At 41.0% G+C, this 16,303-nt stretch overlaps 1 protein-coding gene across 2 annotated transcripts in view; it reads left to right on the top strand.

Moving 5' to 3' along the window:
- Positions 1–16,303, top strand: part of ARHGEF6 (Rac/Cdc42 guanine nucleotide exchange factor 6) — a gene marked incomplete at both ends in the record, with an annotated part of 94,296 nt that overhangs the window by 36,101 nt on the left and 41,892 nt on the right. For both annotated transcript variants that reach the window (XM_084258615.1, XM_084258614.1), the window contains one exon: positions 6,369–6,439. In XM_084258615.1, coding sequence (XP_084114741.1) covers positions 6,369–6,439 — 71 coding nt within the window. The remainder of the gene's footprint in view (positions 1–6,368; positions 6,440–16,303) is intronic.

Raw genomic sequence — 16,303 nt, 5'->3', positions numbered from 1 at the left:
CCAGCGGCCAGGGATTGAAATGGTGCTGCAGAGGCTGCGGGCAGCTTCGCAACCCAGAGCTCAACCGCTGCGCCACCGGGGAGGCCCTATGAAGTCATTGTTAAAAGTCCTGTTTGCCAACCTCCGGGATTCTTGCTATACGAGAAAAACAAACCCTATTTTGGGTGTTTATTTTCTTTTAGAAAATCTTACTTCATGAAAAACACACAGGTGAATAACTTAGTCATTATATAAGCTACAGAAGATATATTGAAAGCTTTTTCTCCTTCCTTTCATTCAAGTCAGATATATTACAAATGAGACAATTAGTTACTTATACAATTTTCAGTCCTTTTCTCAAAAATCAATGGTAACCATGTATATGGAATATTCCAGAGTATTTTAATTTGTTTTTATCAACTTTTGGTTTATGATGGTGAACATCAGTTCCCAGGGTTAGTAACATTCATAAATGATGATGAAAGATAAAGGCTAGAGAAATAAAGGACATTGTTAAATTTCAAAGAAAAATCAGTGCTAACCTGTAAGTTAAGATGTCATTTATACACCAAAACAATTTCTACCAATACATCAGTAACAGTAAATCCTATCTTTTTTAATTTTCATCTTCATTATCAAAGATGGAATTTGCAGGCCTCCCCTGGTGGCGCAGGTGGTTGAGTGCTGCGCTGTGAAGCTGTCCACAGCCTCTGCAGCGCCGGTTCCATCTCGGCCTGCGAGGGCCCCACATGGCGCAGCAGACCTCTCCTGTCTCGCCCGCTGCTCCCCTCAGCATTGTATTTCGTCAGTCTGCCTGTTCTGCTCTGGTGAATCCTCTCACCCTCCCGTACCTCTGGCCTGTACCCCAGTTCTTGTGTAAATTAAATAAATAAATATTTTTTAAAAAAGATGGAATTTGCCTTAAAATTTTTCTGGCAAAACTTCCAGGCCAAGAAAATATTGAAGGAGGTATGATCACAGCAAGTATTTTAAGAAAATTCTGGTTTTTTTGCAACTGATTCAGCTAAGAGGTCATTAAATCCTTCTTCTAAAACCCCTTATTGGTGGGTAAATATAGATAGCACATGATTAGATAGGGATTAGGTAGATAGCTAATTAGATTTGTATTAAGGCAGATTAAGAAATGATTCTTCCAACTCATTATAAACCAAAACTAGGATTGGACTTTATATTTAGATTTCCTGTTTTAATCCCTTGGGTGCATCAAGAGATTATAGATGTTTCTTGCCCAGGGAAACTGGTTGCCACTAGATTTTTTTTTGGTCCTGTCACCACCAAGGGGCCAGAGGACTCTATTCATCAGCAAAGGAGGGGGGAGACCAGGAGTGAATTGCAAAGGAATCTTTCCACCAGGATCTGGAGTGTTTCTTATGATTATATCTGTGTGACACTACTGTGGAGTTACATTGTGCCAAATAACCCAGCTGAATTCTTCACTACCCTAATAGGTTATTTTCCCCACTGAACGCGTTGAGGTGACCAACTTTTTCATTGCCGAGAAACATGGCATAAAATGCTTACATCTTCGTGTTTCTTCGTTCAGGTCACTTTGAACCATCCCCAGAAACGGAATTTGTCCCCTGTGAACCTTTACATATTTATTCTTTCTCTTTGTGTTGCTGAATATGGATTTCAGAGAAAGCACATGGTGGAGTCAGCAGTGCCAGGCGTGGGGGTGAGGGATAAATGGGAACCAGGGGCCAAAAACCGTCCCCGAGGCTTTAGTGTTGCTGTCCTTCTCTTGTTTTCCTCCCAGTGCATTTTTTTCCCCATGAAGCCAACCATTTCCAAGGGTTACATTTTTCATAGACTTGCCAAGTTTGTCTGTCCAAAGCTGTCTCCTACTTTTTGTGCTCCTCTGCCACCTAAGACCCAGCCTGTAGGGAGAGCTAGAACTTCCAGCACCAGGCTGAATAAGGATGTTGAGGGCAGACATGCTTGCTTGTTCCTGCTCCTAGTGGGGAAGCATCCACCATTGTATAAGATGTTAGCTATAGGCTTTTTGAAGATTTTTTTAAAAAAAGATTTATTTATTTATGCATACAAGAACTGGGGTACAGGCCAGAGGTGCGGGAGGTGAGAGGATTCACCAGAGACAGAGTGGGGAACAGAACAGGCAGATCGACTGAAATACACTGCTGTGGGGGAGCAGCAGGCGAGTCAGGAGAGGTCTGCTGTGCTATGTGGGTAGCTCCCTGGCCGGGGATTGAACTCAGGTTGCAGTGGCTGCTGATAGCTTGATAGTGCTGAGACTGAAGAAATACACTGCTGCGGGGAGCAGCAGGCCAGACAGGAGAGGTCTGCTGCGCCATGTGGTAGCTTCCTGGCTGGGGATCAAACTCGTGCTGCAGTGGCTGCGATGGCTTCATAGGTTGCATCTTAACCCCTTGTGCCACCAGGGAGGCCCTGAAGATGTTTTTTTTATTGTGATGAAGTCCCTCTATTTTTATTTTTCCTCTGAGTTTTTTTGTTTCTTAAATGGGTGTTGAATTTTATCAAGTGCTTTTTCTGCACTAATCGCTATTACCATATGGTTCTTTTTCTTTTTAGACTCTGAATCGCATAGGTTAATTGATGATTTTTGAATAGTTTACTCACCTTGCATCCCTGGAATGAATTCTTTGGCGTACAATTTTTTTACACTCTTTGAATTCTGCCTGCTAATATTTTGTAAAAGTTTTTTCATGAGTAATCATGAAAAGTATTGGTCTGCAATTTTCTTTCTTTGTATTGTCTTTGTCTGGTTTGTGTGTCAATATAATAGCGACTAAATAAGATGAGCTGAAAAGTGATCCTTCCTCTTATATTTCCTATAAGAGATTGTGAAGAATTGGTGGTGCTTCTTTAAATATTTGATAGACTCCTTCAGTTAAACAATATGGGCTAGAAGATTTCTTTTTCCAGAGTCTTAAGTTTACAAATTCAATTTCTTAGTAATTATAAGATTATATAAATGGACTTTTATATTGGGAGAGTGGTAATAGTTTTTATTTTCTGGGGAATTGGTTTCTTTCACATCTAATTATCAAACTTAGTGTGTAGAGTTGTTCAAATTTATTCTTTTATTATCTTTTTGATATCTCCAGGGTCTGTAGTGATAGCCCATTTCACGCCTGCTGCCGGTAATCTGTGTCTTCCCTCTTTTTCACTCTTGTCAGTCTTGCTAGAGGTTTGACTTTTTTTTAATTTATCTATTATTTATTTTATTGAGGTAACATTGGTTTATAACACTGTATATGAATAAGTTCACATCTCCTCAGAGGTATGTCACCACACCACACCCACCACCAAAGCACCCATAGTCCTTTACTGTTACCATTGCCCCCCCCCCCCCAATAGCCTCAATTCTGCAGTAATTTTTCTAGAGTTTGCAATGGTTTGATTTTTATCAGGTCCTTTGTTTCGTTTCTCTGTATTCCATATATGAGTGAGTAACAATTTTATTGATCTTATCAAAACATCAGAATTTTTGGGATCACGTCCAGCTACTCAAGATTCTCAAGATAGACACTTCTTCCTTTTCAGTTCATGTTTCTCTGTTCTACTCTACATAGCTAACATTTTGTTTCCATTATAATCACCCATTCCTGTGGCCTTTCCTTTCCTCTCCTGCTTCTTGGCTGAGTTTCCTTTACTGTTTACCCTTCCCTTTGGCCATGCTTTTGAATGGTGACCACATCTTGCTGGTATCTCTCTCTGGTTTCATTTTTATGCAGACTGATTTATGTCATAATTGCACAAAGCCACTGTGAGTTGTAAGTAGAACCTTTGTAGAAAACATGTCTGATTAAAAAAAAAAACTAAGAGAACTTGGTAGCTGTTGTTGGAGCACAGGAGAAAATCCCCCACCCCTCCAGGTACTTCTTGGGTTGGATGAGCAATCAAAACAGCATCATATGGGTTAGCAAAGGAAAAAAAAATCCACAGTAACATACATATGGAGACTTTATATGGCTATAAATTCTAAAGAATAATGGGTCAAACTGGGGATATTTGTCTTATTTTTAGGAATCTACAGCATCAAGGAGAAAGAAGTGAGGGAGATGTCATATGACAGACAAGGAGGGGATTATCTTTTCAGATAGAGAAACCTACATGTGGGTGATACCCTCTAACTACATTCTTCTGGGTTATAAAAGGGAAGGAACAGTCCTTGCTTCTTTGATTAGAAGAAAGGCAAACAACAGCGACAAGGACAAAGGTTCTTAGTCTCTAGGGCCTTCACTGCTTAAAATAATCTGCATTCTTTAAGGAATGGTAATAGACTACCCTGGGCTCACAAGGCCTCTGTTGACCTTTAGTTCTATCATACCTAGGTGACACTTATTGCAAGAGGCCTACTCTGGGCATATTGAGAAAAACCTATCTGACCCTTCTAAGGAGATTGACTCCACAATGTCAATTTTGAATTTGTCTAATCCCATGGTGTACTGGAAAGCACATCAGGCCTCGTAATAGAATACTTGAGTTTAAGTCCTGGCACTGCCACTTACAACCTCAAGTATAGAATGGGTGGTGCTGCATTGCTCACTTGTCTGGTTAAGCTTTGTGAAGCTACTGTGTAACCAGGTCAATCCAGACAGACCTTGAAATAGCATAAAGCTCCCACAAACTAGCCCCACCCCACATATAATCCCTGGGAAGGGACAACTGACCTTCACTGTTGCCTTTCTGCCAGTACTTCCACTCTATCCAATTTGGCCTAATTGAACAATTCATGGTCACAGCAAAGTGCTGCCTTGCGAATTGCCAGATCTTTATCTGTGCTTCTGGAACCTTTCTTTGCTGTCTTCTCTACCTGTTTGAATGCTGGCCTCCCTCCACGGCCAGATCTAGTACCACTGCCCAGTGAGGTCTTCTCCAATCATCCCAGATCAAACTGGTGGTCCCTCTGGCTCCAGTAAGAACCACTGTCCATGCCATGGACAGAGTCCCTTGGGAGCTTCATCTCTGGACATCATGTTGGTTAGGAGCACAGGCTTTCATCTTGGCTCTGCCACTTCTTAAATGTACACCCTTAGGCCACCAACTATACCTCCATGAGCCTTTGTGACTTCCTTTCCATCTCTGCTCAACAGGGTTGTAGTGAAGATCAAATAAAATATAAAAGCTGATAAGTGTTAAATAAATATAGGGATTTTTTAAATCAAGGTAAAATGAAATATTCATGAAATAATGTAATGGGAGAATTACAAAAGTAAGAAAAATCCCTCTGTGTCTGTGTTCACAAGCACATCTATAAAAAGAAAGGGAACAGGAGACACACTTTTGTATGGATAATGGTTAGCTCTGGATGATGGGCTAATTGTTGGTTTTTATTTTCTCATCTATAATTGATGTTTTTTTAGGGTAAAAATGTAACCGATTTAAAATGAGAAAATATTATTTTTAAAAGAGAAAAATCAAAGCCTTATGAGATCTTGTTATTCAGTTATTTATGTTTCACTATGCTGCATAATGATTTAATTTAATTTATTTATTTAAACTTTTTAATTTTCTTAAACCATTGTTCATTTTTGTACAGTATTTGATTTCTCCCCTCAGGTGTAGTCCCCATAAATCTCCCACTACCAGGTGAACTGTCACCATAGTCCCTTGTGCTCTGCATAAGGATTTTAAAGCAGCATATAATGTAGCAAGTATAAAATGGAATCTAAACCAAAATGAAACAAAGGAAAAAAGGAGGGTAGGAAAGAAACTTTGTAATGACACTGTTACATGTGTATGGTCATTGTCTTGTCTTTTTGGTAAGTGGTTTTCCTTTTTAAAGAATGTCCTAGGCTGCCTCTTAGTCATGAATTTGATAAGATTAATATTGTAGAAGGAAGACACCATTTTAAGTACAATATAACGACACTAAAGAGATACATGAAACAGAAGAAGTTTCTGCCAATTTTCTGTGTATTAAAGATTCTGATGAATATTGTTTTGGGCACTGTAGATAGTCCTAAAAAAGGCGTGGTTGCTGTTATTTATATTATGTTGTAGTTGTATAGTGAGTTGCAAGTTACAAGTATGTATTTGGTTAGTATTGGCTTTACATAACTGCCTTGAATACGTTGAATGGAGATGCGGGCTAGGGGTAAAGAAATAACGCCACACTGGGAGCAAAGTTTTTGCCTTGGCCCTGCCATTAATTAGCGAGGCCTTAATTTCTTGGCTTATTTTTCTCCCCAGAAATGGAGGGGCCTGGGCAAGATCTAACTTGGAGCATCTATACTTAGTAAAGTTGTAACTTCACTTGTTTAGGAATGTACATTTCCATTGATCCTTCCACTTGGCAATATTTATTGTTAAGTGACCTATGTTATAAGTGTTCACCTTAGACTTGTATAATATTAACATAATTTGAATGTCTTTTTTCACAGAAAGACCTCTCTCCCCCAAGGCTGTCAAAGGATTTGAAACTGCTCCACTTACCAAGAATTATTATACTGTGGTGAGTATTCAGATGATGAACAACAGTTGTTGTTTTTTTAACTCCCTGTATGGACTCTTTTCCGTTGTTCAACCACTGATGAATTAAGATGATCCAAATGGAAGACTGGATAAAGCTGCACTGCAAGGGTCTAATGTCAGCTGCATTACAACAAAGCTCTTCTATTTGTGTCTCTCTTTTGGATGTCTACAAGTTTTATACCCACCATGCTGAAAAATTCCTAAGTAGCACAAAGATTCAGAGTAATGCTTATTAAATAGTGGTGAAAGAGAAATTGGTTAATATGTAGGCATACAGGGAAAATCCAGGAGTTAGATATAGCCTTACTACATATTTAGGATTCCCAAGTTCCCCCAATGCACTGTTGTAAGTGATTGCATACTGTGGTTTTGTTTTTAGAACCAGTCAATCCATTATGATATCAACCCTGTTCTTGAGGAGAACCCAAAGGGAACACTGCCTTTTGGCACAGAGGAAGGAATGAAATGGTTCTGGCTTAAACACAGATATGTCAAAATATATTAGCTATAAATAGGGTATGTGCAATACTCAAAATAAGTTCCTGCTTGAAAAAGAAATCATATCATTCTCCATAATCTACTGTCTGTTTTTTGTCATGTCTCCTTTCTGGACTTGGCCCACTCACTAATGAAAAGGTCAAGTCATCATACTCTAAGTTTCCCTGTATGGTAGCCCCAGTGTCTTCTGCTACCTCTGCTGAAATATAGTTTCAGTTTTCATCCTAGCTTCGGTATGCTTTGTACTGCATGCTTCTTTCATTTTGTGCATGAACAAGCAGCTTTTGAACATTTCTATACATTTGGTTTTAAAATTAAATTTCACTCTTCAATGAATTTGCTCCATAATAATGACAATGAGTAGTAGCTGCTATGAAAAGCCAAAGAAGGGACTTCCTAGGTAACATGGACAATAATTTTGCTACTACTGTTTCTCTTTTATTTCTGAGGTTAAAATATATTACCCCTCCACTCCCATTCCTTTCCTCCCTGATCACTTCTTTTAGCTCCTGGGCGAGATTGCCAATGCTCTAATTGTTTAAAAAAAAAAAAAAAAGGACACAGTTAAATGATGGTTAGAAATGTTACCTGTGGATCTTCTTCTCCCTGTGACCTGGAATAAACCATTGCTCTGCTTTGGGTCTCTGTCTCTGCTGATCCTCCCAATTTAAAATATTGTAGGTATTATTCAAGGCATATTATCCTCTGTGCTTCTTATGAGCCTTACGTAAACTCTCTCTGTAAATTCTGGACATGCACTGCAGTGTGTATTACCCACCTCCTACTGGAGTTTATGTGTATTGTTCCTACTTCTTTGCTATTATAAACAATTCTGCATTGTTTTCTTCTTATACACATAACATTGGCGAAGGGTGTAAGGATTTGTAAGGTAGATTCCTAAAAGTTAACTGGTTGGGTAATAAAAATTGTTTATCAGTTATCATTATTCTATCTATCGGATATATCTATCTGTCTGTCTGTCTTCATCCAGCTGAACATTTGATATATTTGTCCACACCTCAAACTTAAAGAAAAAGAAAGTCTTGGGGAGACCATGATGGCCTGTGAAGGAGCTATAAAGTTGCAATATGAATATTGCTCATTATTGAGCCCAGTTGGACATATTGTTGCAACTTGATGTGGTTGTGAAATAATTTGAGTTAGTTGTGGGTTTTTAATCCACATTTTTTTAATTTGAATATCTTAGACAAAATTTGAGCCACAATTCAAAATTTGTTCTGAGTGTTCCAATTGTCCTCCCAATTTTTGTTGAATACCTTATGCAAATTAAGACATTCTCGTCCACTCAAGTATTTGGAGACCTGGGAACTAAAGTTGAAACTATCCTGATCTTATATTAACTCTTCTTCTCTCTAAGAGTCATTCATTATGGGCCTTTTCTGTTGCTACTTTTGTAAGAGTACTAATGACTTATTACTCTATTTTTTTTTAAATTTTGGTTTTTTTTAAGATTTTATTTTTTTATACAAGAACTGGGGTACAGGTCAGAGGTGCGGAAGGGTGAGAGAATTCATCAGAGACAGAGCGGGGAGCAGAACAGGCAGACAGGCAGGAGAGGTCTGCCAAGCCATGTGGGTTTCTCCCTGGCCGGCCGGGAATCGAACCCGCACTGCAGAGGCTGCGGACAGCTTCACAGGGTGGTGCTCAACCTGCTGCACCACCAGGGAGGCCCATTTGCTCTACTTTAAAAAAAAAAAAATTTTTCTGATTACATGACTGACTATATAAATAACTTTTTAAGGAGTCAGACAATGCAGAAAAAGTATGAACAAGAAATGAATACCACCTGTAATCCCACTCCCCTGAGAAGACCACAGTTAGCGTGTTGTTGAATCTTATGCTTTCTTTAAGGTAGGTACGTATGTATTTGCATATATACATATATGCAAATATATGCAAATATATACCTATGATATAAATATATATGCATCTTGTGAGCTTGAGCTTAGAGTTGCATATATATATATGTAACATATATATATATACACACATGGTTATGTGTGTGTGCGTATTTAAATAAAAGCAGGAACTATGCATTCATTATTTCTCCATGGAGCTTTTGAATCCTCACATCCTAACAATAATTGTTTCTGACTAGATCTGTTCTTACTCTCAATCCATTCAGTGAGTGATTTCTAGTCCAAATGTTCTCTTTGGTTTGGTCTTGTGTCTTAGTCAGCGTACTCCAGAGAAACAGAACCAATAGGACATGTAAAAAGAGATATGCTGTAAGGAGTTGACTCTTGTGAGGCCGAACGATCCTGTGATCTGTCACCCGCAAGCTGGAATGCTGGGACAGGTGGGGGCATGGTTCAGTTTGAGTGCAAAGACCTGAGAACCAGGAGAACCAGTCCTATAAGTTCCAGCCTGCTGGGAGGAGAAGACTGATGTCCCACATCAAACAGTCAGGCAGCCTTTCCTCTACCTCTTTGTTCTATTCAGGCGTTCAAGATGTTGTATGCCATCCACCTACATTGGGAAGGCCACTCCGCTTTACACAGGCTACCGATTAAACAGCTCACCTCACTTGGGCATGCCCTCACAGACACCCCCAGAAATAATGTTTACTTGGGCACCTTGTGACCCAGTCAAACTGACACATAGAATTAACTGTCATATCTTGTGAACATGAGAAGGATAATTGATGGCCATTCTATCCCCTTGTTCAAGTTCCCAAGGGACTGTGCCCCTAGAAAGGCCATTCAGGACTTAGTGCAATTCTGGTGGCTTTTGACATTGAGCCCAGACCTTCACCTGCCGTGAGGCCTGTTTAAGGCGTCTAACTGAGGTGTGGCCTCTGCCGGTTGAATGGGAATTTAGCACCTTTTAGGGACATGGCTGCCCAGAGAAGACTTTTGCTGCCCTGACCTTGATTCCTTCATTGTCCTCAAAACTCACTGCCATTTGTTAAACTCCTCTCATCATTGAAAAAAATTGCTTTTTTATTAATTATTTTTCAAATACTCTTCTCATTGATGTTCTTTGTCCATTGTGACTTGATAGTATATGCCAGAAGGAATTAAAAAATAAGAAACAAGAATAAAGGGAAATAGTAACCACTGAGGTAATGCTTAAGGTTATTAGCTTGATCATGGGGATCACTGCACAGTGTATAGCAAAACATCGAGTTGTATACCTTAAATATATACAGTTTTTTCTTGTCAGTTTTACTGCAGTGAAACTGAAAAAGTAAAGACCAGAAAAAGGAATCTCTGTAGCTTAGTTGTCAGGCTTAATTTGTCTGCAACACTTTGTTCTTGGCACCCAGGCATCTTTGGTAAGACAGGACAGACCTAACAGCATCAGCCACATGGCACAGAGTGATACAAAGTCATAAAGCATCCCAACATGGGTTTCTCCATCTGTGGTCAGAGGATTCCTTGCCTCAGAAGTCCCTGGGCCTCACACCCAAATTGCTATATCAAAATCTCTGTCCACAGATCCCCAGGAAACAGGATTTTTAACATGTCCTCCAGTCCCTTTTTCACACCCCCCACCCCCGCAAACAAAATGATTCTGATGTGCACTAGACAAAATTTTGAAGACCAATAAAAGCAAAGGTTGAATGGAAGAGATAGGATTGTCCAATGCCTGTCGGGATGTAGATAAGCAGAGAAGAGCTGAGAGGGACTCTAGGCAGGGGCATTCTGAGCAGATTCACGCAGGCAAGAGTGTCAGTGCCCCCAGCCCATCCCTGCAGGCCATAGCGTGGATTGCAATGTCTTCTTTCTCCATCAAAATGCCCCTTCAGACAGTGGAATTCTTTATTCATGGCAATGACAGTCATGTATGTTTAACTACAGCGATATGTTGTGAAAAATGCATGGTTTGGCGAATCCATCATAATGTGAACATCATAAAGTGTCCTTACACGATCCTAGATGGTCCCGCCTTACATACCCAAGCTCTACGGCAGAGCCGATGGGGACCACCATCGTCAATCGGACATTGCTGACAGCAGCATCACTCAGCGATCCGTGACTATTCTGGAATAGACTATGAGCTGTCTTTTGTGCTGCCACAAATAGATCAGTTTCACAGTAATCCTAATATTCAGCTCTGGGGATGAGCATCTGTCTGCAGAATGAGAGAGGATGTTTCCCTACATCCAAATAGGAAAATAAAAGCAGTAAGGGTCAGTATTGTTTATTTTTCTCTAATTTTCTTTTACATTATTGCCATTTATAGCAGGTGGCTAAAGGTCCCATCTGCAGGTGGAGAGGTGCGAAGAAGTCTGTCGCTTATTAAATCAGATATCAATCCTCCAATTCTTGTGCTTGCCACTCACCTACTTAACCCCATTTTCTCTCTCACTCATTTTCCTACCAGCTGGCTCCCACCCTGAATTACCTTTCCAGTGTTTACCTGCCCTTTTAAAGTTTTTTTTAAGAGAAGGTTTATGCTCAGAGCAATATTGAGCAAGAGGAAGAGACTTCCTCCGAGCCCCTCATCCCCACATGTATAGCCTCTACCTGATCAGCATCTCCCATGAGAGTGCTACATTTGCTGAAGTACCTACATTGATATGTTAGTATCACCCCAAGTCCAGAGTTTACATTAGGGTTCACTACTAGTGGGGTACACCCTATGGGGTTTGGACAAATCTATAATGACATGAAAATGGGTTCTTAGACCCAATTCCAGTGTGAGTGTGCATGGAGGCTTCTCCACAGCAACAAGCAGTTCTCAAAAACCAGGGTGTCCAACAATTCGGGCACTATCTACTCATAGCAGCCCCCCACCCTGCAGGTAAAGGGCTGTCTCTCAAGGCCATTCTCCACGTCAGATGCTGGTTGCAAGTTCAGGCTGTCACTGGGGCTCCTGAGCAGCTGCAGGTCGGAGCATCCCACAGCCTCTCCTTGGGTTCTATTAATTTGCTATGATGGCTCAAAAAACTGAAGAAACTCATTTACTCACTACATGAACAATTCAGTACAAAGGATTTCCAGGGGGAATTGACACATGGAGCAAGGTGTGGGGAGAAGATGTAGGGCTGCCAAGCCCTCTTCACGCCCGCGTTCACCAACCCCAAAGTTCTCTGAACCCCGTCCTTTTTTGTGGGGGTATGGAGGCTCTGTTAATTACACATGACTGATTGGATCATCGGGGATCGATTCAACTTCCCAGAGGTCAGGAGACTGGAAGTTCCAACCCTCATCACATGGTTGGATCTCCCGGCAAGCAGCCCCTTTTCTTCGAAAAAGTCAGCTCATTAACATCCAAAAGCCACCTTTATTACCCTCAACGCTTAGGAAGTTTCTAGAATCTTTGAGCTGTGAGTCAAGAATGTGAATGCAGACCAAATGTGTATGAGAAATGTATTTTGATCATCTGAATGGCAAAATAGATATTTCTTATAAATCAAAATATCACAGCATGTATCCATCACTAATATCGTAGTCCCACTGCCCTAAAAATCCTGTGTACTCTGCCCTTTTTCATCCACCTGCCTAAACTTCACATCTCCCCATTTTCTCCTTCTCCATAACCTCAGTTCTTTTACCTCCCCATTTCCTGTCTTATTCATACATCTCTTCCATTGGAGGCCTGGAGGTGACAGGATTTTCAAGTTAGTGAGTCTTTTGATAACAGGGAATAATGCTGCTTGTTTTGTGGAGTCAAGGACTCAAATCAATCATTGCGCTTGAATGTAAACAGGATGCTCTGCTGGCATAGAAGCCAAATATGATATCAACGCAGTAATACGTTGCCTTTTTTGTTCTCATAAGCCTTAACCAACCTTAACTCACTTTTATGAGCATCATAATTATCTCAGAATTCCTGTAATATTTTGATGTTTTTGCTTTGATTTAAGGTTTCCTGGGGCCATTATAGTCTTCCTTTATCATTGGACAAATCTTTACTTTCATGCTTTGTTTATACACTTTAGCCTTATAAAGTAATTTCTCCATATTTATGTGAAGCTTTCCCTTGGAAAACATACTTATAAAAATGAACTCACTCTAAGACCCTTCCAGGAAATGTATGAAACATATTTTAGTGGAAATCGAGAGCCCAGGATGGAGATAGAAAAGACCTCCAACTTTTTTCTTTGGTTTCTCACCATCTGTTTTATTCTGAATTTAGACAAAAGTTAATTGAGCAAAAGGGTGCTTAGTTGTCTCTGTGAAGGCAGAACCAGGGAGGCAAAGGCAATGTCTGGAGGCTGTCTATTTTAGTAAGTTTCAATGGATTTCATCTTGATCAAATTGTACTTCTGTGAAGTTGGTTGGCCTGCCAAACTCCTTGCCTTCTGACTCACCACTGAGGGCTTCTGTTTGGGAACACATAGCCTTCTCTGTCTGCTTCCCTTTTTATCCTTTTACAGTAGTTGCCCTGTGGCTCGAAAAATAAAGAACCAGTCTCAAAAGTTCATCAGTTGGTCTTTTGAGATTGAAAAAAGCAATAAATGTCCAAGTGAATGTTGGAGAGAATCCCAAGCTTCCACCCTGATGAACATTTCTACTCATCAGACTGCTGCCAGGACGGTGTGATTTCATACCTTACCTTTCAAATAGTTTTGCATTATTTAGTGGAGGACTCATTAATCACCTTGTCATTCTAGTTTTGTAAAGTCAGCATTCCGACCCCCTCAAAACTTACAACAATATGAGTTTAATGCCCATTTCCATTTAGCTTCTCAGGAACTCTCTCAGAGGCAGCAGGAAGCGCTTGCCTGCCTACTTTGCCTTTGCTCCGACTGCCCTCTGCTAGTGGTGCCCGCGGGGATGGGGATCCTGGGAGACAGACGCCTCACCTAGCAATTCAGACCCTTAGCGGCAGGGTCTTTGCCCCTTTCTTGTAAAATCGTAGTGATTTCTTTCACAGGCTGCCCAGATGATAGCAATGCAAAGGGAGTTGAAATTATAAAGTTGTTTCCATGGAGAGAAGAAGGTTAAATTATAGCAACCGTGGGATTCAAGCTATGCTATTTGTTTTAAAACTTAATTTTATGATGTAAATTGTATCTGTGGTTCTTCCAATTAAAAAAAAAATTCCCTTCAGGCAATGACTTTTTTTAATTTTGTTGCCCCTTTTTGTTTAACAAGTGCTATAATTTGTGTAATGTGACAGAGATAGCAGTGCTGGAAAAGAGGGTGAGGGTGTGAGATGGTTTGTTACCAGACATGGTCATTTTAGAAAAATGTGAACAAGCCATTTGTGACAACATGGATGGAACTGGAGGGGCCGGTGCTGAGTGAAAGAAGTCAGGAGAAGGACAATGCGGGGATATAGAGAAACAAAGCAAAGGACATGATAGAACCAAACTATCACAAATCCTAGAAATATGACTGCAGAATTGAGGCTATCGGGGAAGGGAGAGGATTGGGACAAAGCAGGGAGGGGGCCCAATGGCCTGGGGCAAAGGACTATGGGTGCTTTTGTGGTGGGTGTGGTGTGGTGACATATATCTGAGGAGGTGTGAACCTACACCCCTAAAGCTGGTTGTAAGCCAACTTTACCTCAATAATAAAAAGAAAAAAGAAAATGTGAACCAAAGGAGATGACTAGATGACGTCATTCCCTCTTGCATGTAAGCGGGAAGCCATGTCACCACGCTTCCCCCAATGCAAATACTATAGATCAACAGACAGGTGCAGCTTATAAAGCAATCTTCATAAAATATGACACTACTGACTTTGGGTTAGTTGTCTCTAGTTCTAGGAATAAAGCAATGAATGCCAGTGCTGAGCGTGAGTATGAGGATACTTGAGAGGCACCAATAAACGATAGCCCAGCTGGGCAGAGAGCTCGTGGGTTTCTGCTGCAGCAGGTTTTGATTCTCGGTATCTGTCTGTCTCTCCAGTTTTGGGAGTAGCATTTCCCCCTGTGACCTCAATCTCCTAGCAGATGTAAGAAAAGCTCGGATTTTTTTAATTTGTCCAGTTACATACTTGTTAGCATTTACAGCTATATGTATATATGTCTTTAAGCACTGCTTTCACTGCATCCTATACTGAAATTGTTGGGACTGTCTCCCACCCACCTAGCACCTACCTGCACTGTGTGTTACTACCTCTTCACAATGGCTCCTGAGATAGGTGAAATGTCACAATCTCAGGTGAGGTGAGTGAAGCTTTAAAACTGAAACAACCTTTCAGCCGGTAGCAGGGCCTGGAAGACCACCCTCCAGTGCAGGTGTTTCCCCAAAAGTCTGCAGTTACCTGGGCTTCCGCTGGCTTTGCCCACACCACCTTTCAAAAACAGATCATAATGCATTGTCCTGTGAGTATATGTCTGGCAAGCTTCACATTGTTTTATGATCCCCTGTTTAATGTCTCCCTTTACAAATAGAGTGGTAGCTCCCTGCAGGCGGCCTGGCATTTGGCAGAGAGAAGATACTCGGTAACTTTTTGTTGAAGAATTAGGAGACATGAGAGAGAATATACCAAAATGTCAGCTTTAACTCTAGGAGGTTGAAATGAAGGTTGTAGCTGCCTCCAGAAAAGGCTGGGAGATGGGCCTTGACCCTAGGACTGGGGAGAGAAGAGAAACTGATGACCTATAGATTGATTGTTTCACCTCCAGAATTTTTTTTTTTTATTTAAAGATTTATTTATTTATTTATTTATTTATACAAGCGCTGGGTACAGTCAGAAGCGCAGGAGGGTGAGAGAATTCACCAGAGCGGGGAACAGAACAGGCAGACTGAATAAGTACACTGCTGAGGGGAGCAGCAGGTGTGGCAGGAGAGGTCTGTGCACCATGTGGGAGCCTCGCTGGCGGCCGGGGATCAAACCAGCACTGCAGAGGCTGCGGCAGCTTCACAGCCCAGCACTCAACCGCTGTGCCACCAGGGGAGGCCCGTCACCTCCAGAATTTTAATTGGATTATCATTAATAGTACTGATAAACATTCTTTCCCTTGTTCAGTTCCGCACATTTCAGTTTTTTCTATTTGAATGTTTTATGATAGCACCTTTTACCTTTATTAAAAGACCAGTTTTAACCCTCTGAACAATTCGGTGTCCTCAGATTTTGACCCCTCAAAGTTTTATCAAAAACATAACTGAAACAGGGCCTCCCTGGTGGCGCAGGCAGTTGAGCGCATCGCTGTGAAGCTGTCCACAGCCTCCGCAGTGCCAGTTCGATCCCCACCGGCCGTAGGGCAACCCACATGGCACGGCAGACCTCTCCTGTCTCACCCGCTGCTCCCCTCAACAGTGTACTTCAGTCTGTCTGCCTGTTCTGCTCCCTACTCTGTCTCTGGTGAATCCTCTCACCCTTCTGCACCTCTGGCCTGTACCCCGGTTCTTGTATAAATAAAATAAATCTTTAAAAAAAAAACATAACTGAAACAAAAACTTTTTGCAATGTTTGATATC

This window comes from Talpa europaea (genome assembly GCF_964194135.1).
Source record: "Talpa europaea genome assembly, chromosome: X".
In the NCBI taxonomy this organism is placed as follows: Eukaryota; Metazoa; Chordata; class Mammalia; order Eulipotyphla; family Talpidae; genus Talpa; species Talpa europaea.
This window is presented reverse-complemented; position numbering and strand designations above follow the sequence as displayed.